This window comes from Takifugu flavidus, chromosome 19, assembly GCF_003711565.1.
Source record: "Takifugu flavidus isolate HTHZ2018 chromosome 19, ASM371156v2, whole genome shotgun sequence".
Taxonomy (NCBI): Eukaryota; Metazoa; Chordata; class Actinopteri; order Tetraodontiformes; family Tetraodontidae; genus Takifugu; species Takifugu flavidus.
Window position 1 is genome coordinate 4,551,111 of NC_079538.1, and position 27,268 is coordinate 4,578,378.

Consider the following 27,268-nt stretch of genomic DNA (forward strand, 5'->3'; position numbering starts at 1 on the left):
ATAAAAAAAAACTCCAAACCCAACAACACTCACATGGAGACACTCCATAAAATAGACTTGAGCAAACTCCACAGCCTGGCAACGGGCTCATAAACACCCCGTCGTGCATCGCGTTTTCAGATATCCACTTTCTTAATCTTTAAACCTTATAAGTTATTCCTGCAATAGAACGACCCGCCTGGGCTTCATTTGCATAATTACATTTTAGACACTGATGATCTTTTATCTAATAGGAATGACTGATTGATTTGGAGAGCGAATAAAGAACCCGGCCGAGCAGCTGCTGCCAGTCTGGCCCAATCGTGGCGTTCAGGCTCACGAAGCCCCGACTCTCAGAACACCAGCGCGTGTCCTGTCCTCTTGTCCTGCTACTTCCTTTTAGGATCCAGGGGTGTGTTCCGTTTCCTTCCTGCGCTGCCCCAATCTCGCTCAGGCTTCCTTCATGTCTTCCAGTTTTGTGAGGCCATTGTGTAGCGGCGCTGTTTGTGCGGCGGCCTTCAGAAAAACGTGCACGCCTGAAGGCGCTGGAGGGAGCTGGCGAAGATCGGGACACTGTGCTGCGTCTGGATGTGACCTTTGGTGTGTGTGTGTGTGTGTGCACAAGCGCTCCCCACACCTCTGAGGTCAGAGGCAGATAAGGAAAGACACAGAGTGACTTTCCCACACGATGTTGTCATGCTTGTGAAACTTCTGTTCCGCGGCAGCTTTTTTCTAGAATGTTCTCTGGTTGTTCTTTGGTATCGCTGATTCGCCCCACCTGACCGGACATTGTCCTGGTGCACCGATACTCCACCTGTCGCGGAGGACAGGACGTCGGCCTCGAGGGACTTTTGGGACTTCATCAGACGCCTCAGTTGTAGGTGCAGAAACAGGGAAGGGGTTTTCTTCCCTTGGGAGAACTAAGCGACCCGCAGCCCATTTAGATGCGTCATTTTAAGGGTGACCAGCCACGAAAGGGTGCCTGCCTGGACCAGAGTTATCATTCAGTGTGTGTGTGTGTGTGTGTGTGGGGGGGGGTTATAATGAAGAGGCTTTCTCTAAAAATGGCGGATATCGCCGGTTCTTTCTGTGCACCTCCAGCGAGTTGACAGGGAAGAACATCTCAAGTGTCTCCCCGAACCAATCCCAATGAAGCCTGACCCCCCCCCCCCCCCTTTGGCCTGTCTGGCGTCAGAGAGTGTTTTCCTGTGTGTATTTGACCACCATAGAAACCTGATTGGTGCTATGGGGAATGGGCGCGCACACGAACGTGCACCTAGAGAGCGATCAGCCCTTTCAGGGCTCGGCTCTTATCTGACGCGCCACAGCTGACTGAGCAGCCTCCGTTCCTGCGAGATTCATCGTTATCGGTCATTATTCGTCTCCAAATGGAAGCGCCGGGGGACTTCCTGTTGCTCGGGGCCATCTCTGTTGTCATCGACTTCTGCTGATGTCGTGCCTAAATAAATCTTCTTTACGAGTACACGTGCACGCAGACGCCAAAGTAGCGCTGCTTTTCTTTTTTTTTAAGGTCATGTAACTTCTGAGGGTCCTCACTGCTCGCCATCCAAACCTGGGGGGTGGGGGGGGTGCTATTTGTCAAACTGAAGTTGTGTCTACAGGGAGCCCAGGGGCGGGGGGGCAGCTGGTTAACCCCCACCCGTGCTGTGCTTGTCTGTGCTGCTGTCGGCCCCTCTCTCTCTGTTTAGCCCTCAGCTTCCCACCTGAAATAAAAGCTTTCTCCAGTCGGTGTTAAGGGAATAGCTAGCAGGGCCTCCAAAACAGAGAGTTTTCAGTGTCTCCACTCAGATATTCGCCCCCCGCCCCCCCTCCCTAAATCAGAAACAGTTCCTGACTTTTTAGGAATCCAAACCCAGTTCTTAGAAAGACTCCGCTTAGAGGGAAACGGGAGGGAAAAAAGCTGCGGTGGTGTTCGCCCAGTCTCGTAGAATAGCACTTGCACATCCAAAACACGGCGTGCATGTAGCTACACTTTAAAGCAAGCGTGCCCCGGCGTGCACCGGCCTGCACCGGCGTGCACCGGCGTGCACCGGCCTGCCCTGCGCCTGACTGAAGTGACTCAGGCATCTGTGAGCCCACAGCGCACTGTGGATTTCAGCGTGACCGCAGTTTGTCAGGCGATGAAGGGCTGCGACTGATGTCAACAACGGTACGGTGGCGAGCGACATCGCAGCCTATCCACGACATCCTATTAGCGTTAAATAAGCACGCCACAACCCATAACGGCGTTGATGATGTCTCGTAACCTGATATCACCAGGGAGGGAGGAGGGTCCACGTTAATGTCCCCTCGTTCCTCCTCTCTTAGCTCCACATTTCCCTCCCGTCCACTCGAAGCCGCTTTCAGGAAAAGTGGGCATGTCTTCCTCGGAGGGAAGTAGGAGCGCTCTGGCTGTTCCATGGTGTAAACATGCCCCCCCCCCCACATCCCCGCAGCTCCATCATCATCACCCAGTTCTTATTTCTACTTTAAGCAATCTGGACATCCATTGTACAGGTGCGGACGGCGGGTCCATGGTCTTCTGATTCTCATTGTGCCACATTCTTGCCCCTGAACTCTACCCCCCCCCACTGGCTCTGCCTTCCAGAACCTTCTTTGATAAACTTGATTTACCTTTTTACCCACAGAGGCCTCATTTATTCGGCGACATTCTGCTTTGCTTTTACATGATTTCTTATAGTTTGTTCTTTGTTTTACATAAGAGCTCAGATGTCGGCCCCTCATCTTCTGGCCTTTATTTCTGAAAGATGACTCTTGTTGTGGGTTTAGAATCCCCAAAACACAAGACGGAGCGGGAGAGAAATACAGGAAAGCTGTTTTTTCCTTTTCCTCTATCAACAACTGCTGAGATGAGCAGAGAATATAAAGTTTGTGCAGTGATACACAGCCCCCCCCCCCTCGTTCTTTCCTTCTCCAATCAAAACTTTCATGCTGAGAGGCATCGACTGGTCAGCAGGATACGGAGCCATCTTTCTCTTTTCTTCTCGTCCAGATTGACCTTTCCTCTACTTTCCCCATTTCTTCTCTCCACTTGGGTTATTGTTGGAGCTTGTGGTCCGGCCTTTTGCTTGTTCGGCTTGAGCCTGCGTCCCTGGTTCTGGCAGCAACGGCGTCTCAGGGGCCTAAAGCAGGTATTTGGCTGGGCCTGCTGAACGCACCAGGTCTGTTGCAACTCCTCGTAGACTCTCAGGTAATCAGTGTCCAGCTCATTTGCTTTATGGGTTATGGCTGAGTCATTCCCATATACTCGACCAACGGTCTTATCTCTGTGACTGAGACCACTCAGCTGAGCCCCCCCCACCCTCCCCAACCCCCCCACCCTTCCTCCTTGCTGGTGTTAGTGGAAGGGAAGATGACCATCTGCTGCCCCAGTTGCCCAGTGACTGGACAACAGCCTTCCCTTATGGCACAGTTCCACTGTCCATTGTCTGAGAGACATTGAGTGTGCGCGTGTGTGTATGAAACCATGTACATTACATTTAAAGAATGGTTCCCCAATCACATAGGTGTGTGTTGTGGTTTATTTTAATCCGTCTTTGTCGGAGTGCCGTTGTCTGTCTGTGTGTCTACCTCCAGGACAGCCATGTATTGTGCGAAGCTTTCCTGTGGGAGGCCCGTAGAGAGTGCACCCCTATCCTGCAGGAGTGTGTGTGTGTGTGTGTGTGTGGTGTGTGTGTGTGTGTGTGTGTGTGGTGTGTGTGTGTGTGTGTGTGTGTGTGTCTAACAGGTTAGACAAGGGTTAGAGATTTGGCAGACGTTTTCAGCATTTAATAGATTTCCTCTCCAGATGTGTGCATGTTCACAGTTTGGCAAACACAAACACAAATAACAAGCGCGTCCAAACACACACATGTAGCGCGCGTATGCGTATGACGTCCCATAAAGAAACAACATTTGCCACATATACCAGAAGAAGCCGGGTGGCGCCCGTGCCTGCGCCCTATTACTGCCAAAAGCCCGTCTTTGCAGACCTCCCTCTGCACCATTTGGAGTCTCGGTTTGACGCGGCCCGACGGACAGATGGTGCCCCGGGTGTGCGCACACTGTGGGGACCAGGGCGGGTTGTCATGTCAGCAAAACCTGGAGGTTTAGTTGTAATCAATCCCGATCCACATGCTTTGGGGCCGTGGCCTGGAGAGGAAGGGCGGGCGGCGGGAGGCGCCGGTACCTGAAAACAGTTGTCGAGGGTCAGCTGGAGCCATCGTGGCGTCTAAATTCACCAGCACATCTGCTCCGCGGCTACACCGGCCCTACATCACCGTGTCAGTTAGCTTAGTGTGCGCGCGCGTGCCTCCGTCCGTGCACGGATAGGTAATCCAGTGTACAGAGTCATCGATTTTCCTCTCACACAGGAAGTGGCTGGTTATTGATTCTCTGGGACAATGATGTCACTTCAGGTGGCGCAGGGTGTTTACTTATCCACGATAAGGGCCGAGGCGCTTTCTCACTGCACACTGATCAAATAATGCTCTCCCCCTGTCCTCTTACCTTTGTCACTGTTCTCTCATCACTCTTTCCACCTGGCGAACGCCCTCCCTGACCCCGCCGTCCTTTATGTGTCACGCCGTCACCGATTACGCTCCCGATCAGAAGCCCGGCTCCAACCTCTTGGATGTTGTTGTTGAATCCTTCGGCACCATTTGTCCTCTTGCTTGTCTTTCGAGTACGAATTTTACAGTCTCGTGATATTCCTGGTTTTATTTTTCCTCTTTTTCCCAAAACGCCACAGACTTGGTTTATTTGGTAGCAGGCACTATTACAACTTATCAAATTACTCATGAATGATTTCAGAATCAGCTCTGACATCAGTGGGAACCAAGCCTGTCCTAATACCGATACCTCTGCTTTATTAACCGAGAGCTCATCGGTTTGTTCGCAGTATTAATACAAATTACATCATGAGTCGTGTTTTACAAACGATTTGCTCGGTGCAGGATTTGTTCATCGTCCGGGTAATATGAAGAATCGAATTTCACACAATTCTCAACTGTTTGTTTGTTCGTTTCCAGGCTGCAATTGATTAACCACAGAGCAAATATGGCCGACGCTGCCAACATCCCCCCCCCCCCAACATTCACCCATATACACAGGCTAATAACAGAATTGTCATTAGGAATTACGATTCAAATGATTGCAATATTCCAATCGTTTTCTCCTGGAACGTCGTGTCCTGGTGGGTATTTTTACCTCCGGAGGTTAATGTGCATAGATCAGCATTTTTCCACTCTTGTTTTGACAGCACAAACACATGTCATGTGCTCGTGGTCACATTTGAGGAACTCTCTGGCTCTGAAGCAGGCATGTATCTACATGTTCCATGTGTGTGTGTGTGAGAGTGTGTGTGAGAGTGTGTGTGTGTACTAATACTTTCGTTTGTTCACAGTGACTTTTCTGGCTTCATTGAATATGTATTTTTTCTTTGACTTCAATTGAAACCCTGGGGCTTCATATATATTATTTTTAAATCAGAGGTCACAGGGGAGTGTTGGAATATTAAAAAGTGACCACGAGAAGAGGGAACAAAAGACACGGTGACTCTCCACCCAATTAGACTCATTTTCATAGACAATTAAGTGTGAATGAAGAAGCCGCGTCAGACCTGGCAGCTATTTTGCTGCCATTCAGCATCGGGGCTCATGGGCTATTGATGGGGTAATAGGACACGGTCAGATTTGATTGAGCCATATCACATCCTCCCTTTATATTGCAGCAGTATCGTGTTCACTCCGGAGGATCCGTGGGGGCGGAATGAGCCCGGCGTCAGCGACGGACACCGGTAGATTAACGCCGATAACAGTTCTTAATCTTCGCTGCAGCCTGCGTGAGAAGTCCCGTCCGATTTGACGCCGTGCGTCTGAGCTGCTGGAGTTGTCACCCTTTCTCTTCTCATAAAGAACTCTTTGACTCGTGTGTTTGCTGTCAGCAGCCTCGTGGAAATGATTAAACAGCGTTTGTAGGGTTCAACGTCTCGTCGGCCATTGAATCGAGCCCGCCACTTTGGTTACACGTTGGAGTGCTGCTAGGCTGTAAAGTGCTGTCAGAGACTTTATGGGTGTTTTCTGGTGGCGCGATCGTTTGTGTTTTGCGTCTTCTGCCATTCATTAATAATTAGGAGTTGATGACCGACATCGTTTTGGCCCGATGCGCAGTGGCCTCACTCCGGTTTTGCTCGGTTATCAGAGTTGAGGTCTTGACGGGGAGGAAAAAACAGCTTCTGCTGACAGGATAGTGACGGAAACATCATAGCAGAGCGGATGATGTTGCTAGCTGCCCTAAAGGGGGGCAGTTGGCAAATCATGCTTTTAATAATACCAGCATGTTTATGTTGCACAGCACATCCAACCCCTCGGGGTCTCTTTGGCAACCCAAAAGCGTATCCCTTATTTTTGTGCCGCTCCTGAGTCCTGAAAATGGAAAGGAGCTGAGCAGAACTTCACCAGCGGAATGCTGAGTAGAGCTAAGTGTAGACCCAGGTTAGCATGAGCAGAGAAAGCTACGATCGGCCCAGATTCCGTTGCTTCTTCTCCGTATCTGAAATATTACTTTGCGTTAGTCCCATTCCCATTCTAACCGGAGAGGTTTTTGGTTCACTTGTGTCGTATCAAGCTAAGGATAGCATGAGAGGGTTTGGCATTTTCTGTTTTTCTATGGGCTCATTTCTTTTGGAATCTGTCGTATTGTGACAGCTGCCCTCCCTGTTAGAATAACATCCCCGGGAACTCGCTCTTCCTCACGTGCACACAGAAGTCCCAGGCCAACGCCTTTCCCCCCTGTAGCCTTCAGTGTTTCTGTATAGATTATATAGGAGGCTGTGGGTGCGTGTTTTTGTCCCAGTTTTCCCAGCAATCCTATTCCCCCCCCCCCGAGTTTTCTTCTTGTGGTCTCTGCAGCCCCACCATATTTCACAGAACTGAGAGAACCCTTCTTCCTCCATGGGTTGGTATCTACAGGTCCAGGACCTGTTGGTCAGGGGCCCGCACACCTCCCCCCCAGGAAAAGTGACGCTTGGCGACGCCGCTACGCTCTGAAAGTCTGCCAGAATACACAGCGGTCAGAGAACAGGCGATTGGGAAGAGAGGAAAGGGGAGCGAGAGGTGCTCAAATACAGCAACTCCCATTCTTTTAGAAAACAACTCAACTTTGAAGCTGAAAACTGTCGGTAACTTTTAGCCTGGCTCAAAGGCACATTGTCAGTAGATTCTGACACCTGGCAGGTTGAGCTGAGTGCAGGTTGCTGCCTGTTGAAGAGGAAAGGGTTAACTGGGTTCCGCTCGGTGATAAATGAACAGTCTCAAAGCTTGAGCTCTGTTTGAAGAGCAGGGTGGGGGCTCGGTTCTTAGTCGGCACTTTTCACTGTCTGACCAAGTTTAAAATGTGTATGTGTAGATCCAGAGAACGCATAGAAGAACAGATTTCCAGCTTAAGTGCTGTAAGCAGCCTCTGATTTGAGGAAAATCAGTGTTTTTCCCCCGATGGGAGCTGCCGAGAGCCTCTGGCCAAAGTTGAATCATTTGGGACGGTGTTTGCTCTGAAGTTGGGAGAAAGTCAAACAGGCAGAAGCAACAACAGATCAGGCTGAAGTGCCTCTACGGAGCAGACCTGATTCATTTGTTCAGTGGACGCAGAACTTTTTTTTGTATCGGAGAAACAAGAGAGGCAACGAGAGAGAGCAGAGAAGATTGGTTCCTGGAGCTGTTGTTCTTCCCCGTGATTGGCTGCAGCCTGTTGCTAGGCTTATGTCGGTGCCCGGAGGGTTTTCTTCTGCTTCCTCTCCTTTGTGCCCTGATAGGTTGAATCTGCACTCGCTTTTCAACTTGTTGAACATCCCCACAGGTTTTTTTTCTGTGGTTTTCTCGTGTCTTCCTGCAAGAACCCCCCCCCCCCCCCAGAAAACCACCAGCAGTCTCAAACACATGAACTATGTGTGGATTACCAACTTTTAGCGTCCTCTTTGTTTTAGTTTGACACTGCTGCCAACTCATAAAACAGGAAATCGTTCTTAACATTTCTGACATTATGTTAAATACCCCACAGACTCTTTTTATGATGGCTCACGATGAGGTTGAAATCAAGTTGATTTGGTTCACTAAAGTAAATAAGGGTGGCGTTTGGGGACCTGATTCTAAGTACTGTGGTGTAACTTTGAAGGGGTGTGAAGGGGCCCAGGGGCATCAGAGCGAGCAGGTTCCCTCATCCATCCCTCCTAATAGGAATATTTTTACCAGCCTTAGCGGACCAGTGGAAATGTGCCCTTCCTTTAGGCTTCTTCTTTCAGGGAACACTTATCTGCTATTACACAGTAGAAATAAGGCAGATGAATCCATCCCATAACTATTAATCCTCTTAGTGTTGTTCTAACCCAAAATGTCCGCGATGCGTTCACGTAACCACAACTCTGACACAGAAAAGCTCCGCGCGGCGGCGACTGAACGCCGTCGGAGCCGCGCTGCATTTTAAGTTGTCCTCAGCTGGTAGACGAGCCTTACGTGACAGTTTGGGGGTGGGGTGGGGGGGGTAATGGAGATAAAGAGGTGAGGCCAGCATCGGTGGCTCGGTGGCCGCAGCGTGCAGCTGTACAGCCCATCGTCACCTAAGAATGTTCCTTCAACCTCACAGCAGGAAATATCAGATATCAGAGACAGTTTAAGATTTGTACCCCCCCCCCCCCCCCCACAACACCTGCATTGTGGGTTTTTATGTGTCACTCCAACAAGTTGTGTGATTGTGTGCACACGTTCAACACCCCAGCGCGCAGGTTAGAGCTGCTATCAAGATGAATCCACCAGCTCAGATGCTTCAGGCTGCTGAGCATCTGCAGGTGAGCAACCAGGAAGTGTCCTCAGTCTTGGCTGTTTACTGTTGACAAACGCCTCTTATTATTGGATGTAAATCCTCTGGCACATCTGCTCTGGAGAGTGGAACCTAACGCGATTAGCTGTAAACCTAGCTGGAGCTTTTGGGGTGGTGTTTGTGCCCGGACCCCCGCGCCCTCACAGATATCCCCTGATGCCAGGCCTCACGGACTCGGGGAGCCAACGGGCTGACAACAGCGTTTGGCCCCGTCCCCGAGCCCGGATCCCCCGGCCTAAGCGCTTTTGTGTGAAAAGGTTTGGTGTGTCATAAGCCCCTGACCCTGACCGCCTCTTCTGCAGCTTTGCTGAGCCATGGGGCTCCCGGCAGCCCCCCGGGAGTGCTGACTCCAGTCCTGGGAACGTGTTTACAGCCGCCCTGCACCCCCACCCCGTCGCATCAGGAAGGGGAGCGGGCCGGGGCGGTGGGTGGCGCTGGTTTGATCCAGACAATGAACCTGCTGAATACAGTGCTATGTAACTCTGGTGCTGAACTCGGGTCAGGCAGCCCCCTAATCAACCCCCGCGGAGACGCCTCATAACCAGCTTTAACAGTCTGCTCTTTATGGGGCGTCGCGTCTCAAACGTTCCCATGTGACGTCGCTGCCGTGAGGATCCACCGCGAGTCACCGCGGGGGGGGGGAATATTGACTAAGCAACGGTGTTGCTGTTACATAATTGTTCTGCCATAAGCGGAGCCTCAATGAAACCTCGGGACGTAAACGACCTTATCTGTTTTATTGGTAACCAGAGCGCTCTGGAGACCTGAGGGCCCATTTCACAATGGCCGCCAAGTGGTGGTTTTGCAACCTGTTTATTGGTAATCTTTAGAACACAGTCCTCATCTTGTTTCAATTCAAACAGCTTTCACCAGTTGGTGCCAGTGCCGAGAAAGATCAGTTATGATGCTACAAAAATGACCTGGTGATCGTTGACTTTTTAAAACCCTGATCTTCTGCAGCTGGAGCAAACAAAGGGCTGCCGCATGCGTCCTTCTGGCTTTTAAAGGACTCTTCTTGCCCCACCTGATTGGTGGGGTAGGGGCATTATCGGACGCCTGACATTTGCTAAGAAGGGACAAAAACCCCGACTGGAGGGTGGTTGTTGTTGGTCCTGCAGCCACAGCCGCCCCTGTTTGCTCTGGCTGAGTCTTCACTCTTGCACCCCCCCCCCCCCCCCCTTAAAAGTGCACCGCGAAGAAAGCCAGAGGGGGGGCGGGCACATATAGTGTCGCTGGCTCCGTGTTGTTGTGCACGCTGCATGTATCGCAGCCGCATTTCGCAATCCACAACTGCAGATAATCTCTCGCGGTGTCTCGAGCCCGCTGATTAAAGCCAATGATTCGATCTCTGTCGTGATCAATGGCAGCGGGGAACAAAAGAAAGAAGTGACGATGTTTTCTTAGGGGGGGGGGTCTTTCTGCTCACGTTTAGGACCCCCCCCTCCCCTCTCTCTTTATGCCCTGGCCCGTGGCCCCGCCCCCCAGGCGCTTCTCCCGTCGCCATTGGCTGGTGGGCGGGCTGTTTTTCAAAGGCGAGTGGCCGCCGCGCACGTCAATCACCCGAGACTCGACTTATTTACCGAATGTATGAGCGAGGCTGGACGCTTTTCTGCCACAGGGCTGCAACAGCTGACTGCCGAGCACTTTGCCCAGTGCCTCCAGGAACAAAGACAGAGGACGACAGCTATCAGGAATAGGTTTTTACAATTTTTATTAGCTTGTTTGCAACCTGTGAGCGCAGCGCAGGCTCGAGATGAGGCTCGCGGTGGCTCCGCCGGAGAACGTAGAAAATAGTTCTTTATCGATGACAAGCCTGTTAAAGATATGCTCCCATTGTGAACGGCTGAGCAAAAAGGTAAGAAAAGGGCATCGGGGGGTTCGGAAGGGGCTCAGGTTGGAGTTTGGTCCGGGGGAAATGTCGCATTATCGGTGTTGCGTTTGAGACCAAGCTGCGCTGCAGCCTTTTGTGTCAGCTTGTTGACCAAAGCAGAACAAAAAAAACTTGGACTGGCTCTGCATCATCCGAATAACGATGCTTCACCGTCCCAGGAACGGGTGGAAGGGAAAATGACTCCTGACACATCGCGTTTTTAAGCATTTGCCAGTCGCCATTTGACCGTCATTCATCCTCGGGACAAGTTGGACATGTCTCGACAAGCAGCGCAAAGTTGCTGGACAGCAGAGGCCGTCGAAGCTTCTAATTCCGTTTCTAATTCCGATCTTTAGTGATATCCTTCATTTGATTGCGGCATTATGCACATCATTTGGAACAAATAGGACGATGTCGCGCGACGGGACCTTTCGGACCTGATCCCATGATGATCAGCGGGACATGAAAACCATCGATTCTGACCCCTTTTGTTTGTCTTGCAGGATTTAGGAGTGAGGATCCCAAGACCTCTCGGCAACGGCCCAAGCAGGTTTATCCCCGAAAAAGAGGTGAGACTCCGTCATTTCTGTCCGTGTGTTCCAACTAAAGCGCAGCCATGTCTGATGTGATGGAACACCTGCCCCCCCCCCCCCCCCTCAGATTCTAAAAGTGAGCAAAGTGGCCGACAGGACGCAGTCGATATTTGAAGATGCATTTTCAACGCTGGGTCGCCTGGACAACATTTCCGTGGTGATGGGCTTCCACCCACATTACCTGGAGAGCTTCCTCCGGACACAGCACTACCTGCTGCAGATGGACGGGCCCCTGTCTTTGCACTACAGACACTACATCGGCATTATGGTACTTTTGCAACCCCCCCCCCCTTTAAAAACCAGCTGGCTGTGTTGTGGTTAACGCCTCTGCTTCCTCCAGGCGGCAGCTAGACACCAGTGTTCCTACTTGGTCAACCTGCATGTGAACGACTTCCTCCAGGTCGGGGGTGATCCAAAGTGGTTAAACGGCCTGGACGAAGCCCCGCGGAAGTTGCAGCCGCTCGGGGAGCTCAACAAAATCCTGGCCCACAGACCTTGGCTGCTGACCAAGGAACACATCGAGGTGAGCGGCTGGGCACGGTCTGAAGGTTGCGGTCGCTCTTGCGTAAAGGTTGCTGGAGCGGCGGCCGGCCCGCGGTGACATCGCCGATCTCTGATCCGTCGCACGCTCAGAAACGTCCCGTTTTTTTTTCCCCCCCAGCAACTTGTGAAGGCTGAGGAGCACAGCTGGTCCCTGGCGGAGCTCATCCACGCCGTGGTCCTCCTCACACACTACCACTCCCTCGCCTCCTTCACCTTCGGCTGCGGCATCATGCCCGAGATCCACAGCGACGGCGGACACACGTTCAGGCCCCCCTCCCTCAGCCAGTACTGCGTCTGCGACATCGCCAACGGCAACGGGCACGCCAACCACCACGACGACCCGCTCGGCAACCAGGTGAGCGACGGTACTGCGCGCGCTCGTCGGGTGGCGCGGGGTCGGAGGTGTCCTGATCCGCTTGGCCTTTTTTTTTGAAGGAGACGTGCGGGGAGGTGGAGGTGCTGATGGAGCGCATGAAGCAGCTGCAGGAGTGCCGCGACGACGAGGAGGCCAGCCAGGAGGAGATGGCGACCCGCTTCGAGAGGGAGAAAACCGAGAGCATGCTGGTGGTCACGGCCGAGGACGAGGAGAGCGCCCCCTCCAGGGACATCTCCAGGCACTTCGAGGACCCCAGCTACGGCTACAAGGAGTTCTCCAGGAGGGGGGAGCAGGTGCCCACGCTGAGAGTGCAGGTGCGGATCGACCACAGCCGGCGGCGGGATCGGTCGTCCCTGTCCCGGTCCCTTACGGTGCTGTTCTTACGCTCCTCAGGACTACAGCTGGGAGGACCACGGCTTCTCCCTGGTCAACAGACTCTACCCCGATGTCGGGCAGATGCTGGACGAGAAGTTCCAGCTGGCGTACAACCTCACCTACAACACCATGGCGACGCACAAAGACGTGGACACCAGCATGTTGCGCCGAGCCATCTGGAACTACATCCACTGCATGTTCGGCATCAGGTCAGTTCCCGAACGGCTCGCGTGCCACGGGGTCAAGGGTCGTTTGTGCGTGTTGCCTAATGGCGCCTTTGCCTGCGTCAACCAGATACGACGACTACGATTACGGGGAGATCAACCAGCTCCTGGACCGTAGCTTCAAGATCTACATCAAGACTATGGTGTGCAGTCCGGAGAAGACCACCAGACGAATGTATGAGAGTTTCTGGAGGCAGTTTCAGCACTCCGAGAAGGTGAGACCGCCTCTTCTGCACCAGCGCCACGAGTTTGACGGCAGGTTGGGAGTTTAACACGTCTGTTTTTCCTCTGTTTTCGCCCGCAGGTCCACGTTAATTTGCTTCTTATGGAAGCCCGAATGCAGGCAGAACTGTTATACGCTCTGAGAGCGATCACCCGCTACATGACATGAAGGGCTTTTGGCGTTTTTGTCGTTTGTCGTACTGTTATTGTTGCTCATTATCGGACACTTTATGTCAACCAGATGGGGGGTGGGTGGGATTCAACAAAAAGGTGGAGCCGGCCGGCTGGATCAGAACAAACGAGGGCAGGGGAGGGACAACGCAGGTCATCTCGGAGTACGAATGGATACCAGGAGTTGTGCTCATGCCGCAGTGCCAAAACTGCCCAAGAGGGGGCAGCCTGGAGCAACGCCCCTCCCCCACCACCACCCAGGACCACATTTTAGTATTTTGGTGTCTTCTTTTTGTCACTGAAGACCAGATGAACCCCCCCACCCCCCCTCCAGCCAGGACCGGCCTGCGTGCCGACCCTGCTGTCACTGTCGTAGTATTTTTTTCTTATATTGTTTCATTTTTTTTTTGTATCACGAGACGTGGATGTCGCCGGTCTGGTTACTGTTGAGTCCCGGGAGAGGGAACCGTTCAGTTGGGCTTTTTTTTTTTTAACGTGTGCCTGAACTATCCAGCACAGTCTGCATACGTGCTAATGCTGCTGCTCCCATGTTGTATTCAGTGGGGTCATATTGACCCCCAAACTACCCCAAACCCATCTCTCAAAACCCCTATCCATCAGAAATCCACTGCATTACCCCCCCCATGTCCTTGTCCCCACCCTAATTCTTAAAGTAAGCTAATCTGAGAGTGTGTGTGTGTGTTCGCGTGTGAAGGAACTCAAAGAACAATGTCTGAGCCCCTGTTTTTGAGTTTGACTGTACACACATGGGTGAGCGAGTGTGTGTGTGTGTGTTCATAGATATGGTGAATCTTTTTTTTTTTTTTAAATTACAAGTGTCAACAAAAAAAAAAGCGGGGCACTTTGAAGGAACGACTTCTTGCTTCTGCTGTAGCTCTGGTTTTGTGAGAAAACTGTTGTATCACATGTTGGTGTCTTTATTTTTCTGGTAGTGGGTAAAAACAGATGCGGGGGGGGGGGGGGGGGTTGGGGCTCATCAAAAGAAACTTAAAAACCGGGTTTTCCGGTTGGGACTTGCTTCCGGCTGCCCCCAACCACGCTATCAGTCTTCCTCTTATCCCGGCTGCCTGGTCGATTGTGAAGTTTTGAATACCTCTACTCCAGAAAACATTTAAAGAAGTGCTCTTTGAGCAGAGATGCTTTCTGGGCCCCCGTGCTCCCGTTGCCGGGGGAGCCCGGATCACCCCGCAGGCCCGACTACATAAGGTTGTAGCAAGCACCCCCCCCCCCCCTCCACTCGACAGGGCTTTTTTTTTTGTTTTTGTTGTTTACTAAAACCAGTTAAGTACTGCATTCTTCTGAGGTGAAATGAAAACTGAGACAGATGAATGAGTGATATCCTGGAGAGGAGGGCGGCGATAAAAGAATGGTACATTCGGAAGTGGTTTGAGAGGAAGTCGAAGGGTTTTTCTTTTCAAACTTCTGATGTCAGTTACTGACGCTTTTTTTTTTTTTTTATATGGAAAATATGTGGAAAGAGACAAAAAAAATAAATAAACTATTATATTGAACTGTTGTGTATCAGTCGCAGTTTCCTCATCGAAGCGTTGGGGCGCAGCGTGGCCGGGTCGGGAATCTCACGGAGCAATTTGGTGACACCCGGAGTCAAAACGCTGAGTGGACGTAGAGTTGCGTTTTAATTCCATCATGGCGTCTCGGGGGGGGGGCAGGGTCCTGTCCCCTGGACCCCCAGGACCCCTGGATGGGGGTCGGAGGCCCGTCAATGAAGCGCCCTGGTCTCCAGCTGAGCGTCCCACCGCCCTGGAAAACCACGATGTCTGTCGCCTGCTCCGCCCGCCTCGTGATTGTTGACGTCACCGTGGTGCGAAATCGGGGGTTTTACATCAAGTGCCGCTTCTGATTTGTTTCAGTGTAATAATGTGATCTTTTTTTTTAAATGCTGTTTAGACGACTTTGTTGTAACCTGTAAGCACTGCCTGACCCCATATACGTGTAACAATAAAGGCGTTGAGAAGCAAAAAACAACGACTCTGTTTTCCACTCGGCTGTTTCACTGCACATCATCCAGAAGGTTTTCCAGGTGAGTCGTCTGTTGTATAAAATTACATTTACAACACTAAAGCTTCAGAACAGAACATGAAAATATGTAAATAACTGAGGTTTATCCTTGTGTTTCTCACTGGGGTTAAGCTGCATAAATACGGCACAAAAACAAAACACACCTGGGCCAGGGGTTAAACCATGGAGCTCAACACTCATATACAGGTTTCCACAACAGCGTCACGCTGGAGAAACGTCATCAGTCTTTGAGCCACAGGCAGGAATTCTAGCTCCCAGCAGGCCAAGTGGTCCCTCCTGTCTCCATGTTCCATCCAGCAGAGGACCTCCTCTTTATCTGCAGGATGAAGAGGAGACCAAGAGGTTGCAGCACCTTCCAGCCCTCAGACCCAGTGTTATGTTTCAGTGGGAATCGTGATGTGACAACAAGCACGTTCATCCCAGCGTGACGCCCGGCCCGGACTGGATGACCCACCTCGGAATGTCCCGAGGATCCGCAGCAGCGAGTCTCTCTCCTTCGTGTCCAGCAGCTTCTCTGAGCCGCCGCCGATCATGTTGCACAATGCCTGACATACCTGGCCCGCCAGCTGCCAATCACCTGCTCCTAAGTGTATGAGGCAGTCCACAAGCCTGATCACACACACACACACACACACACACCACACACACACACACACACACACACTTGAGTGAGAGGGATTCACATGACGGGCAGGATTGAAGGTATTAGCTCCACTTCAGTGACCTGAAAGAAGACTGTGTGTGCGTGTGTGTGTGTGTGTGTGTGTGTGTGAGAGAGAGAGAGAAAGGGGATAATGTAATACAGAAAATATTGTCTGTTGCTATGTGTTAAACACATACGGCGGCTGCCACAGATCTGTAATTTCATCTTCCCTCTGTGGGCGGGTAATGCGAGCGAGTCAACTGTTAGCATCTGCTTCAAGTCAGCAGTTGTTGTGGTTACGGCTGTCAGAATCAGCCAACAATAATAATGCAAGACGACATGTTTCCGGGGGGGGGCAACTAAGTGATGGACGCGCGGGAGCTGAGTGGCATTAGAGAAGGAAAAGGCCGTCTCCTCATTTCCACACCGTCTTCTTTCCCACTGTCTCTTCTACACTGATTAGCTGAGAACACGGGTGCTTACTTGGCGACGGCCCCCTCCCGTGAAAGCCTGACCCGGGCCGCCGAGTCCAGAGACAGGTTCGTGAGGACGCCGCAGGCGGAGTAACACATCTCTGTGCTCTCTGAGTCGAGCAATGCCACCACAAACCGGTGCGCTGGGGGAGAGAACAGAGCAGGATGATAGCAGGAGGGGGCAGAGAAAGGCGACGCAGCGCCGAGATAAGCGGGCCGACGCGGCCACGGTGGGCGGCCATGTTTACACAGACCGCAGCCTTGCAGACGGGCTCAGCCCAAACACCGCACGCCGGGCCGCAGCAGGAGGCGTGCGTCTGTTTCACCTTTGTGCTGCATGATGACGCTGCGTACATCCTTGGACTGGGACAAGTTCCCAAACACGCGGGTGGCCTCAAGCACGGCGTCCATACTGGCGCTGAGCAGCAGCTGCATCATCACTGGCGTTGGAGAGAATCGGCAGAGCGGGGATCAGAGGAGAGACACAGACGCACAGACGGATCCGACGGAGTGACAGCCTGCCGGTCTTACGCTTGGCGACTGCGAGGCGACTCCGGTCGAGAGCGGAACCTTCCGCCTGGTAGAATGACAGATTGTTGATGGTGGCGGCGGCGTTCACCACCAGCTCCTCACTTTCCCTCACAGACCTCAGGGCTGAAACCACAACACAGCGCGATATTGTTAATTCAGCATTAAAAAGCAGGTGAATGTGTATCTCAGCGATGTTCAGGAGCTCAGACGGAGCTCCTCTGGGCCGACACTGGGCCGCGAAGCAGCGCATTCTCTTTCTGAGGGAAGATGCCGGGTCGCCCACGAGCTCTCTGAACCTTGTTTTTAACCAACTTGACCTTTTAGGGGCTTCAATTTCTGCTGCTCAACGGTCGTGTGGGACGCGTGGGAAGCGAGCGAGAGCTTTTGCAGACACCTGGGCCTCAGCTCAACCCGTCCTGAAACCTTTGAACCGCAGGGGAGAATTTCACAAGTCGATGGCGCCATGTGACAGAACATCCTGCGCATGCAGCGAGGCGTCCCGGATAGACTGTTCAAGTCAAGCAAAAGAGGATGTGCCGTATCGAGGTGAGCGCAGAGGAAAGCCGGCGATGGCGTGAACACACAAATTGTTCTGAACGCAAAGGAAGTGGTTAGAAATTTACTGCGCGCAAACTGTAAAAAGGTAAACATTCCAGAGCTCCACATCCTGCGATGCTGCCGATCTGGCGCGCTGAGCGCTGGACGGCGCTCACCGAGCGTCTCCAGCAGCAGCTCCACGCAGGCCTCGCTGGCAGCCAGAGCTGGACCCACGGCCGGGTGGATGCACATGTTGGCCAGCACCCTGAGCAGCTTCACCAGCACGTCCTCGTCCTCCGCTGCACGCGCCGCCGCGCCGCCTCTGCGCTGGTAGCGGTCGTACAGCTGCAGGAGCACGCCCGCGCAGCCCGTGCACTCAAATAGCTGCTGCCGAGAAGCCTCCACGCTGGCGGTGAGGTTACCGAGGGTGAAGAGAAAGCGCACTATGAGGTCCTGTGAGACAGCAGGAGAGGATACAGTGGTCCCTTGTTAGACTGAATCTTCGCTTTCATTGTAAACATGATGAGAACGTGTCAAAATAGGCAGCGGGACGCATATGAGAGTCCAAATAAACAGCCCCAACAAACAGGTTTGAGCCCACCTGCGTCGTCCTTGGATCCCGACTCCGCTGGCTCAAAATCAGGTGCGGGGAAGCCAAGAAGGGAAGATGAGCATGTGATGCAGGACAGGCTGTCCCAGCACTAACTGCACATATCAGCCTGTCCAGTCAACGTGATCTACTCAGGAACCTCAGGCGTGTGTGATTATCTCCTCCTCCTTCTACTACCCACCCCCTCCCTCTTTGTACATCCTGTCTGGAAAGTGGGCTCTGTTTTCAGGAATATTCCTCCAATCATCCCCGTCAGTAATCACCTGTGCACTCAATTCAGAATGAATCTCTCAAGCACGAGGAGACGTTCGACACGTTTTATTCCAACTTTAACGGTGCGTTGCCTCCATAATCAGCTCAGTCCTATTTAGCCCTTCTCAGGGTGGTTAAATGTGGAAATAAACAAAAGCAGAGCAGAAAAGGAGGGATGGACACCACCAGCCCGCTCTGAGGGTAAACATGCTGGAGGGGGGCTGCTGACCGAGCTCCTACTCACTTCTGATGGAGACGGTTTACACAAGCAAGAGGAGGCTGCTGGGCTCACCTGTCTTTGCCGATGTTTGCTCATCACTTCTAAAAATAGTGGGAAGCAGTCGGGGGTGTTGGCCAGAGCGTGGCGGCACTCCGAGTAAGAGGAGAGTTTACTGAGGGAGACAGGAGAAGATGAACAGCAACCTCTCCAAATGGCTGGGTATGAAAACATGGATTCAACAGGGCAAAGGAACATGGAGGCCAGAGCTGCGATATTTCTTCATTCAAAAGAAGAAATTAAAAAAACCAGCCATCAATAAAGCTCAAAATTCTTCAGCTCAGGTTGAAGTTTTAGCACTTTGTGCTAAAATCCAGCGTGACTAAAATGATGATTTGTTCTGAAAGATGCAGCAATAAAACTGCAGAGAGGAAGCAGTAGGGAGTTTAGTGGGTTTACATCAGTTCAAACTGGAGTCTGTGTCTGCAGCCACTGGGAGAGAGGCAAGAATCCACCCTTGACAAATACAGTGGCTCACACTCTTACACCTGGGGGGCATTTAGACTCCCCAATCAATCTAATGTGCACGTTTATGGTCTGTGCAAGGACACCGGAGAGAACCCATAAACGCCAGATGGACAGGCCCTGAGTGGGATTCAAACCTGAGACCTTAGGGCAGTGAGGCGATACCTGCATACTCTTGAAATATTGGTGCAGATGTTCTGGTCCTGGCTGTGAAGGCGCAACACAAGACAGAGATCTGAGAATATGCCGCAGGAGACGAAGACTGGACGGGCGTCAGGGTGATCGGCGAGGTTCCTCAGGGCCGCCGTCAGCTACGTGGGGTCAAAGGTCAAGATGAGGGGAAGCGGATTAAAAAAGTGCATAACTACATACTGGTGGCCTTTTTGCTAGAGGGTGTGTGAACCACTACGGTAGTGACGCGCTCATTAACGCTGCCTGCAGGCCCGAAGAGGAAACCGCACAACAGGGTGACCGGAAACTATTCAGTCGGGACATAAATCATTCCAGAACAAAAGGAAACAGTAATTCCAATGTACAGCAGCGGTGGAAGTTCTTGGAAGCCACGTTTCCGTCTATTTCCCTGCTCTCTGATTATCATGAACTGAGAATATTTTAAAAATTACACCAAAGCAATTGAAATTTGCATCTTTGCGTTTTGCTCACATACAACTGATGCTAAGTAGCATCTAGCCACAATAAAGTGCCCTTTTTACTAAAATGGCAACATACCTGGACAAGTATGTGTCCCGCCATGGTGAAGCTGTCCTTTTCTGCTGTGCAGAGCCTCCGGATCAGCTTCTGGCTCACAGCAATGCAGCCGTTGTCCAGCAGGAGTTTGACCATGCTGCTGTTTCCTGACAGGAACTTCAGAGCCCCAGCGCAGTACAATAGCGCTTCTCCAGACGTAGACACGTCCTCGTTGGTCAAGACAGCCAGGAAACTCTCTGGAGAGAGCACAGAGAGCTCAGATAATAATATCAGTATAGGAGACACACAAAATGGCACCAAATTAAAAAGAAGAAAAAGAAATCATCCCATGGCGGCGGAGGATTCTCTGGTCTCAGAGCAACTTGATTAGCAGACAAAGAAAACTGACAGTAGAAACGTCCAAACGTCCACAAGTACAACCAGAGCTGTGTTCACCAATGATGGAGTTTCTCTGGAAGAGGACGTCGTTGCTTTCACTGCGGCTAATCTGGAAGACCAGTTTACAGATGTTGAGCAGGTTGTTTCCACTGACAGCCAGCTGCAGGGAAAAGCATAAAAAACCTGCATTTTAATTCTATATTTAGGCTCCCAGGCTGTCCACATGGCCCAGGGACCTAGCAGCAGACACCCACACACAGGAAACTCACAGCGAGGCAGAGCTCGGCGATGCGCAGGCTGAGCCGAGCAGAGTCGGCGTCAATGAGGCGGAACAGCGTTCGAAGTATCGCCGACCTCCTCTTGCAGCTCCGGCCGAGCATGTCTGCTCCTTCCAGGGCGCTGTGGAGACGGTCGCACAGGTCGCAGAGGCGGTCCACAGAGGCCTCAGAGCCTGTCATCGCAGGAGAAGGGCCTTGATGAAGTCAGAAAACCCTGATTCCACATGTCCAACATCCACAAAGCAAACGTTCCCCGAGCGTGTTGGCAGGCCGGGGCCCATATAGACGCGTGTGCACGTTGATTTGGGTGTTTTGTGGCATGCATGTGCAATTTCCCTGCACTCACCTACAAAACAGATGTTCGTTACATCGATAATAAGTTAGTTGGCAGTATGGACAAAAAAAAGCTTCCCTCTTCCTTTCCGAGGATGCAGTTTTTATGATCAAACACAGAGAAACAGGCAGCAAAGGAACAAGCTTGACGTGGAGGAAGGGTGGTACCTGTTCCTTGTTTCAGAGGTTAAATAAAGAATTACATTATTCATTGTATAAATAAGTTTGAACCGCTCCAGAAACGGCTGGTTGCAGTTTCACACCCATCATTGCGCCACGACTTTACAAGCAGGCTGTAATGAGTTTGCTCTGCATAATCCAGAGGGAGCAGCTAAACTCTTGTGCTTCTCATGTTTGGGGCTGTTTTCCCCTCAATCTTTGCACACATTACCTGCAGACACGCTCTCCAGTTTTTGCAGAATAGGAGTGATGGTGTAATTCCACACCAATGACTGTGCATCCTCCCGCACACTCGTGCATGCGTCGTGATCCCGCCGCTCTATAATGTGCAGAGAGAACAGCAGCAGCGATGAGCGGTGGCTGCAGACCAGGTTCAGAAGTTCACGGTCTCTAAATAAAGCAGCAGGAAACGTGATGCCACAATGAAATGTCACAGGCTGCACTTCCTTTGATTTGTTTCTACACTGATCTGAACGAGGGCACGTGAATGGGTGCATGTGGGATGGAAATGTGAGTCCTTGCTGTGTGCAAATGTGAGCAGATGCTCAAATATCACACATATGACCCAACATTTGAGTCTCGCCTCTGTGCTGTGATGCAGGGAGATGCACCCACATCCCCGCGGCTCTCTGTTTTTGGTTGTCTGCATGTCATAGTTTAAATTAGGTCCCTAACAACATCCTCATCAAGGTTTAACACCGACACAGAGGTGTACCATCGGGCTCTACCATGGTGCAATAACAGAGTCATCTGCATCTTTTTGGGTACCAAAATGACCACTTAAGGTAACGGAGTGGATGGAGTGAAGGCGAAAGCAGTGTTGTAACTGGACAAACCTGTGCTCCCTCCTGATCTGCCTTCTGTGGGTCTGACTCCCGAGTCATCGCCGACTGACACCATTCTTCTGTTGGAACACAAAAGCAGCAGGTTTCAGGTTATATTCCGATTTACAGATTAGAACATGAAGCTCTCTGGTGGAATAGTCAATCTATGATTCGGAGATTCAAACACAATCAAATGTAAAGGGTTATTTTTTGGACTGATCAAGCCTGCATTTCTATAAACAACCACTGGGTGGCACTCTCGCCGCAGAGGCCGGGATCTTTCTGCAATAGCTGTTGTGCGTTTTTATATCTGCCTTAAATTTACGCGTTTACATCTGCGTTGACATTTCTTTTAGTTCTTCCTTAACAAATAAGACTTCATCTTTGCAGGCGGTCCAGTTTATGCTTCGTCGCTGTGGTTGTCTCTGTGCAGAACACACTCCTCGTCAGGCCTGCATCTCACTGTATTTGTGTCCCCTCAAAACGCAAAGATGATGAAGTAATGCAACAATAATTTATATGAAACATCACAGGAGGAGACAAGGTAACTCCTATGCAACAAGTGAGATCGTAATGACTTGTAGAAAGACTGGGAAAGGGAACTATCACACTGTGTTATCATACAGTAAGTGCATTGTGTGGAAGAGCACCGCTGAGTTCACTTTGACTTAGTGACCAGTGGGAGGTGGCGCACAAGGCTCATGAAGCAGAAACTGCTGGCAGATACATGCTGCAGTGAATGTCACAGAGGGGGCTTTGGCTCTGGATGATAGGATTAAGAGCCTGATAATAAGGCCTCTTTGTGTAATACTGCATTCTCTGGGACATGACCTCATCCTTGTCTTCGGCCAGGCTACTGGCGTCGCTGCAGTCACAACACGAGACCGCTGCCAGCTTTACCCAGATGGGCACCCAAATCTAATAGAGAACCATTTGGGGCTATAAAGCCCCATCTTATTGGAGAAAAAGAAGCTAGTGGATGTCTAATCCTACAATCTTTTGATCTAATCCAAATCGTAATAATCTTACGCGCTGGACTATTTCTCAGACCCTGAGCAGACTCAGTAGTTCAGCCACACACTAATGAACAGTAGAGTGAAAGGTCTAACCGGACAATTAACAACTGAAAGGTCTTTAATTCTTTCCTCCCAAATCACACGCCGAACCGAATCTCATAAATTTGTCAGCAGCAAGAAGAGTTGGAGCTGTCAGCCCAGGTTTCCTGTAAAAGTGTTTTATGGTCGCCCCCCCCCCTTGCAGCCCCAGCCGCCCACCCAATCAATAGGCGGATGAATTGCAACGACAGCCCTCGACCTCGCGCCTGGAATTGTGCCACTCTCGCTGACGTGCGGCTGCTGAGGTCGGCAGGAAAACGTGGAGCTTTCAGCTTCTCCGCACAGAGAAGGTGTAAAAGCTGACACGTGACAGATATGACACACGAGGGCGCGTCCGTGAGGGGAGGGCCTGCCAACAACGTGTCACTTCAAAGGGGCTTTAAAGTTGAAGAATGTGCCGCAGCTCTTTATACGTTTTCCCAGTCTGGATACGTTCGTATATGCATATTTCAGCCATTAAGGAAGACGGGGTTGGCAAATGTAGCTTTGACCTGTAACATATAAGCAGTAATGATCCAATTGGTTCAAATAACAACTACAATTATTCAGTCTGAAGCTGCACAATTCTAAAATGTTAATCAGGAATTTCATTTTTTTAGTAAAGTAAAAACATGAAACAAAAACAATTAGAATGGTTGGAGCCTCTTGGTTATTTCCTGATTTAATCTTCTACTCCCACTAGTGTGGAAACCTGAGGACCAAAACAGGAACAAAAAAACATTAGAAACCCAACGTGACAAACTAGGGCAAAGGGAAGCGGGAGGAGGAGATCGAGAAGGATAATAAGCAGCACAATTAGCTCCATCTAGTAATGGCTTCCCCTGCCAGCTCGGCGTGCCTGTAAATCTTGCTCTCATTGTGGTCCCGTCACTCCGGTCAAGAAGAGGGATTTAAGGGGGGGGGGTCATGATGGAGAAAGTGATGGGAGCGACAACGCACCTTTCACTCACTGCTCTGCGTGGACGGGCATTGTGGGGACCCCTGTGGCCGGTCCTGTCAGGTCTGAGCTGCCGTTCAGCTGATGGAGGGTGAGAAACAACAGCGCGTCTTTACAGCGTCAACATACGTTACAACGTGTTTGACCTAGCAACAATTTCAATTTGTGTGCATACCATTTGTTTGCCTTTCTAGAGGGAGCAGAGCGAGCGAGCCAGCCCTGCGGAGGGAGAGCCGTGCCCCTGCCAATTGGTTCTTCACTTCCTCTGGTTCAGCGGGAGGCTTCGGAAAGGCCTTGAACTGATCTTCCTCACTGCACGGCACTGGGAGCTTTGGTTTCTGTCAGGAGACAAACACATTAGCAGCAAATCCCGGTGAAAATGCTGCAACCAGGGGAACAAGCAGAACAATCAAACAGAAGTGCGTCTCTCAGACGTGCAAATTCTTTGAATATTTCACACAGATGCAAATGCTTTTATGGTGGTCAACAATCGCAGAGAACTTACATGTTCTAGTCTGGAAAGGCGAACAGCTGAGGCCGGTCTGGACTCGGGAGCTTCAAAATCACAAGCATGAAGGCTGCAGATATTCAAAATGTCACATTACTCAGTGTTGACTTTGAATCCATTTAGTTGACAAAGTGTGTTACGAACCTAAAGGTCGACGGAGGCCTTTTTTTCATGCAATCTTTGTTTCCAAAAAGCTCCCTGGTTGCAATCGCTGGGGTAAATGGTCGCTGGGTGGACCGGACACGCAGGGACCGTCTGGCTTCACTTACAATTTCTGCACTTGTTCTAATCAGAGGGTTGCGCTGCTGCGTGATCAGGCTGCAAAACTGTTGCTTCCTCTCTAGAGAAGCCATTCTGACCAATGAGGTGTTGAAAAGTCAAACTCAAACGATGGGATACAGATGTAGAAAACCTGAGGAGAATAAAAATGGCAGCCGATTGATTGAAACGAGAGTCGATAATTAACACCGAGTAGCTTTAAAACGTCTACACATCAGAAATAAACAGTATTGTATACTGTGATGATGGATTGTATTTTTGCCAATTAATTTATCATTCACTGAGCACAGTAAATGACAAAAAAGCACCGGCAGAGTGCAGACCTCTGCCAAGTAGGTCATGTCCACCCATACTGTAGTAATATAAGGTTACATAACATAGTAGGTTGCTGTGTAATTTGATCTTTGGAAGGACAACAGTCCCATTCCCTCAGCATCCAGAACATCACCAACGTGTGATCATCAAGCATGGCCCATTGTCAACATTTCCTGAAAGCCTCCTTAATATCCATTCATAACTTTTCCATTTATTTCATTCACAGCAGACCAACGACCTCCTCAGCAGAGGCAAAAAAGAAAAAGAGACCAATTTACAGCATTTTAGTGGCGCGCAAAACATTAAAAGTGTTTCACTCCAAATGTTTTATTGGCGATATTGGTGTAAATGTGGCCCACTTGTGGCCCCAGCTCTCCTCGCAGGCTTCCACCCCGGTGGACTGTCGAGGTTCATATGCGCGTTCACGGCTGGTAGCCATGGCAACGTGACGCGGCAGAAGCAGAAAGCAAACAAACAAACTCAAGAAAGTAATTAGCCGGAAATTTAATTAGATAAAGAATTTATGCTGATTTTTTTTTATTTAAAAAGGGTGTCTACTAGCGTAAAGACATAATCCCACACAAACTTTGACACAATATAAACCGTATTAGTATGAAGGAACTCACCGGTAATCCTTAACAAAACGAGAAAACTTACCTTTAAACGGGCTAAAATGTGCCGCGTCTGGTAGTGGAGATTCTCGATGTTACAACGTCCTTCCGAAGACAAAGCAAACCAATCATGACGTTTAAAGAAAGGTTTAAAAGATGGGTAAAAAATGAAGTTGTAAGAACCCGAACGATTGTCCCGTGCACGAGCTTCTCAATGGCAGTCTCGCGAGTTCTTGCAGGCACGCGCGTTTAATGAGGAAATGAGGCTGACAAACCCAACAGACAAGAAACGCAACAGCGTTTTTGGACACGTAGATCTCAAAGAGAGTTAAACAAACACGCTCAGTTTAAATCTGGTAACAGAGGAAAGAAAAACCAAAGGACAAAACGACCTGACACAAACAGAGTAAACAGAATAAGGCCAAAGTTAGCAAACGTAGTACCCCTGTCTAGTACGGTGGCCCGGGAGGCCCAAATAGTACCAACTACATCTTACGGAAGCAATAAGGCCCGGAGAAGATAGTCATGCATACTTGTGACTTTATGATGTAAAACAAAGCACATCTTCAAAATTTAGAACAACAGAGTGGTGTTTAATGTCTTCATTTTTTTCTTAAACAAGATGAAACATCTTGAAAATGCCCAACAATGCCCATGAGCAATAAAATAAAACAACATTTGAAGTTTATTCGTTTTTTTTAAAGGTCTCTTTGAGTCAGTGACAAAATCATATAGACTGCAAATACCTACATCTACCTTCAATTGTCTTTATTTAAACTTTAAAATCACAGCAATATACTGGAGATTTTATACAATAATTGCAAGAAAGTTGCGTAATCAATTGAAAGAAAAAAGCAATGCGACTGTACAGTATATACATTCACAAAAAAACACAAAAACAAAACCCATCACATTACAATAACGCTGTAATTTTATTAAAACAAGAATCTGCAAAATGTCATATTTCAGGAAAGGCTGGATTTAAGCACTAACGTGTTCCTGAACCAGCTTCTATTCCATTTTTATCGCCTCTCATAAACCGTTTCCACCTGATACGCAGCTGTGTCCACCATTTTCTCTTCACAGAACGTACATTTTAAAAAAAAACAAAAAGATAAGAAAACGCACGGACACAAAATGGCCACCGACTTACGCTCTTATTATCAGCGTGAGCGAAACCTCTGTCGCCGTCCGAGCTGGCTTATGCGACAACATTCCTGCTCAGTGGAAGACCAGTAGCAGCCCGCTCCCACGACCCATAACCAGCCTTGCTGTTGGTCTCTGTAATGGGTCGACCACCTCTAACGGCACTCAGATTTGCAGGTTTGTCCACTCGAAAACCTTTCCCCCCTTTTACATACTGAAATATACATCTGAATGACCTTACGAGTCTTTCGTTGGATTTAAATAGAATTACATGCTTCAGTCTCATGGATACAGGGAACTTGATTGGCTTAGAGTGCATGCTGGCCAGGTCCAATCACAGGGCAACACTGTGGAGCTTAGCAGCCAATGGGAGGAGAAAGATGGTCTCCACGCTCTCATTGTCGCCAAGGGAGGGAGAAACACGCTGACAGGACAGTCGGCACCAATATTTAAAGTAGTGGATTGACTTTGATCACAGTTGAACATGTCCTATATGTCTGAGGGGTCAAAGCAGATCAGAGCGGCAAGAGGCTGTAGACAGACGCTCATGTCAGGTGCTGCAGAGTCCCGCGCAGTGGCGTTC

General features: G+C 50.3%; 2 protein-coding genes across 4 annotated transcripts in view; one reads left to right on the top strand and one right to left on the bottom strand.

Annotated features, from left to right (window-relative positions):
• sesn1 (sestrin 1) overlaps positions 1-15,231 on the top strand; it is a 29,470-nt gene extending 14,239 nt beyond the window's left edge. The window contains exons 1-9 of one of the 2 annotated variants that reach the window (XM_057017793.1): positions 10,440-10,705; positions 11,224-11,289; positions 11,381-11,581; positions 11,654-11,836; positions 11,975-12,211; positions 12,292-12,546; positions 12,626-12,816; positions 12,902-13,046; positions 13,136-15,231. In XM_057017793.1, the coding sequence (XP_056873773.1) occupies positions 10,604-10,705; positions 11,224-11,289; positions 11,381-11,581; positions 11,654-11,836; positions 11,975-12,211; positions 12,292-12,546; positions 12,626-12,816; positions 12,902-13,046; positions 13,136-13,222 (1,467 nt within the window). In that variant the 5' untranslated portion in view covers positions 10,440-10,603 and the 3' untranslated portion in view covers positions 13,223-15,231. Of the gene's footprint in view, positions 1-10,439; positions 10,706-11,223; positions 11,290-11,380; positions 11,582-11,653; positions 11,837-11,974; positions 12,212-12,291; positions 12,547-12,625; positions 12,817-12,901; positions 13,047-13,135 lie in introns of those variants that run through there. The other variant, XM_057017792.1, reaches the window with a different exon arrangement.
• Positions 15,232-15,239: 8 nt separating this feature from the next.
• Positions 15,240-25,992, bottom strand: armc2 (armadillo repeat containing 2). Of its 2 annotated transcripts, none has more exons than XM_057017787.1 (19): positions 25,586-25,992; positions 24,479-24,746; positions 24,332-24,404; positions 24,002-24,164; positions 23,829-23,907; positions 21,787-21,854; positions 21,162-21,269; positions 20,429-20,610; positions 20,217-20,319; positions 19,803-20,017; positions 19,239-19,384; positions 18,624-18,723; positions 17,250-17,922; positions 16,933-17,055; positions 16,728-16,841; positions 16,412-16,544; positions 15,740-15,894; positions 15,429-15,601; positions 15,240-15,295 (listed from the first exon to the last, which is right to left on the bottom strand). In XM_057017787.1, the coding sequence occupies exons 2-18, from the start codon at positions 24,685-24,687 to the stop codon at positions 15,462-15,464; spliced, it is 2,784 nt and encodes a 927-aa protein (XP_056873767.1). In that variant the 5' UTR covers positions 24,688-24,746; positions 25,586-25,992; the 3' UTR covers positions 15,240-15,295; positions 15,429-15,461. The 2 variants fall into 2 exon arrangements, with proteins under 2 accessions (XP_056873767.1, XP_056873768.1); XM_057017788.1 differs by having other exon boundaries at positions 17,646-17,922; positions 25,586-25,988.
• Between the last annotated feature and the right edge of the window lie 1,276 nt (positions 25,993-27,268).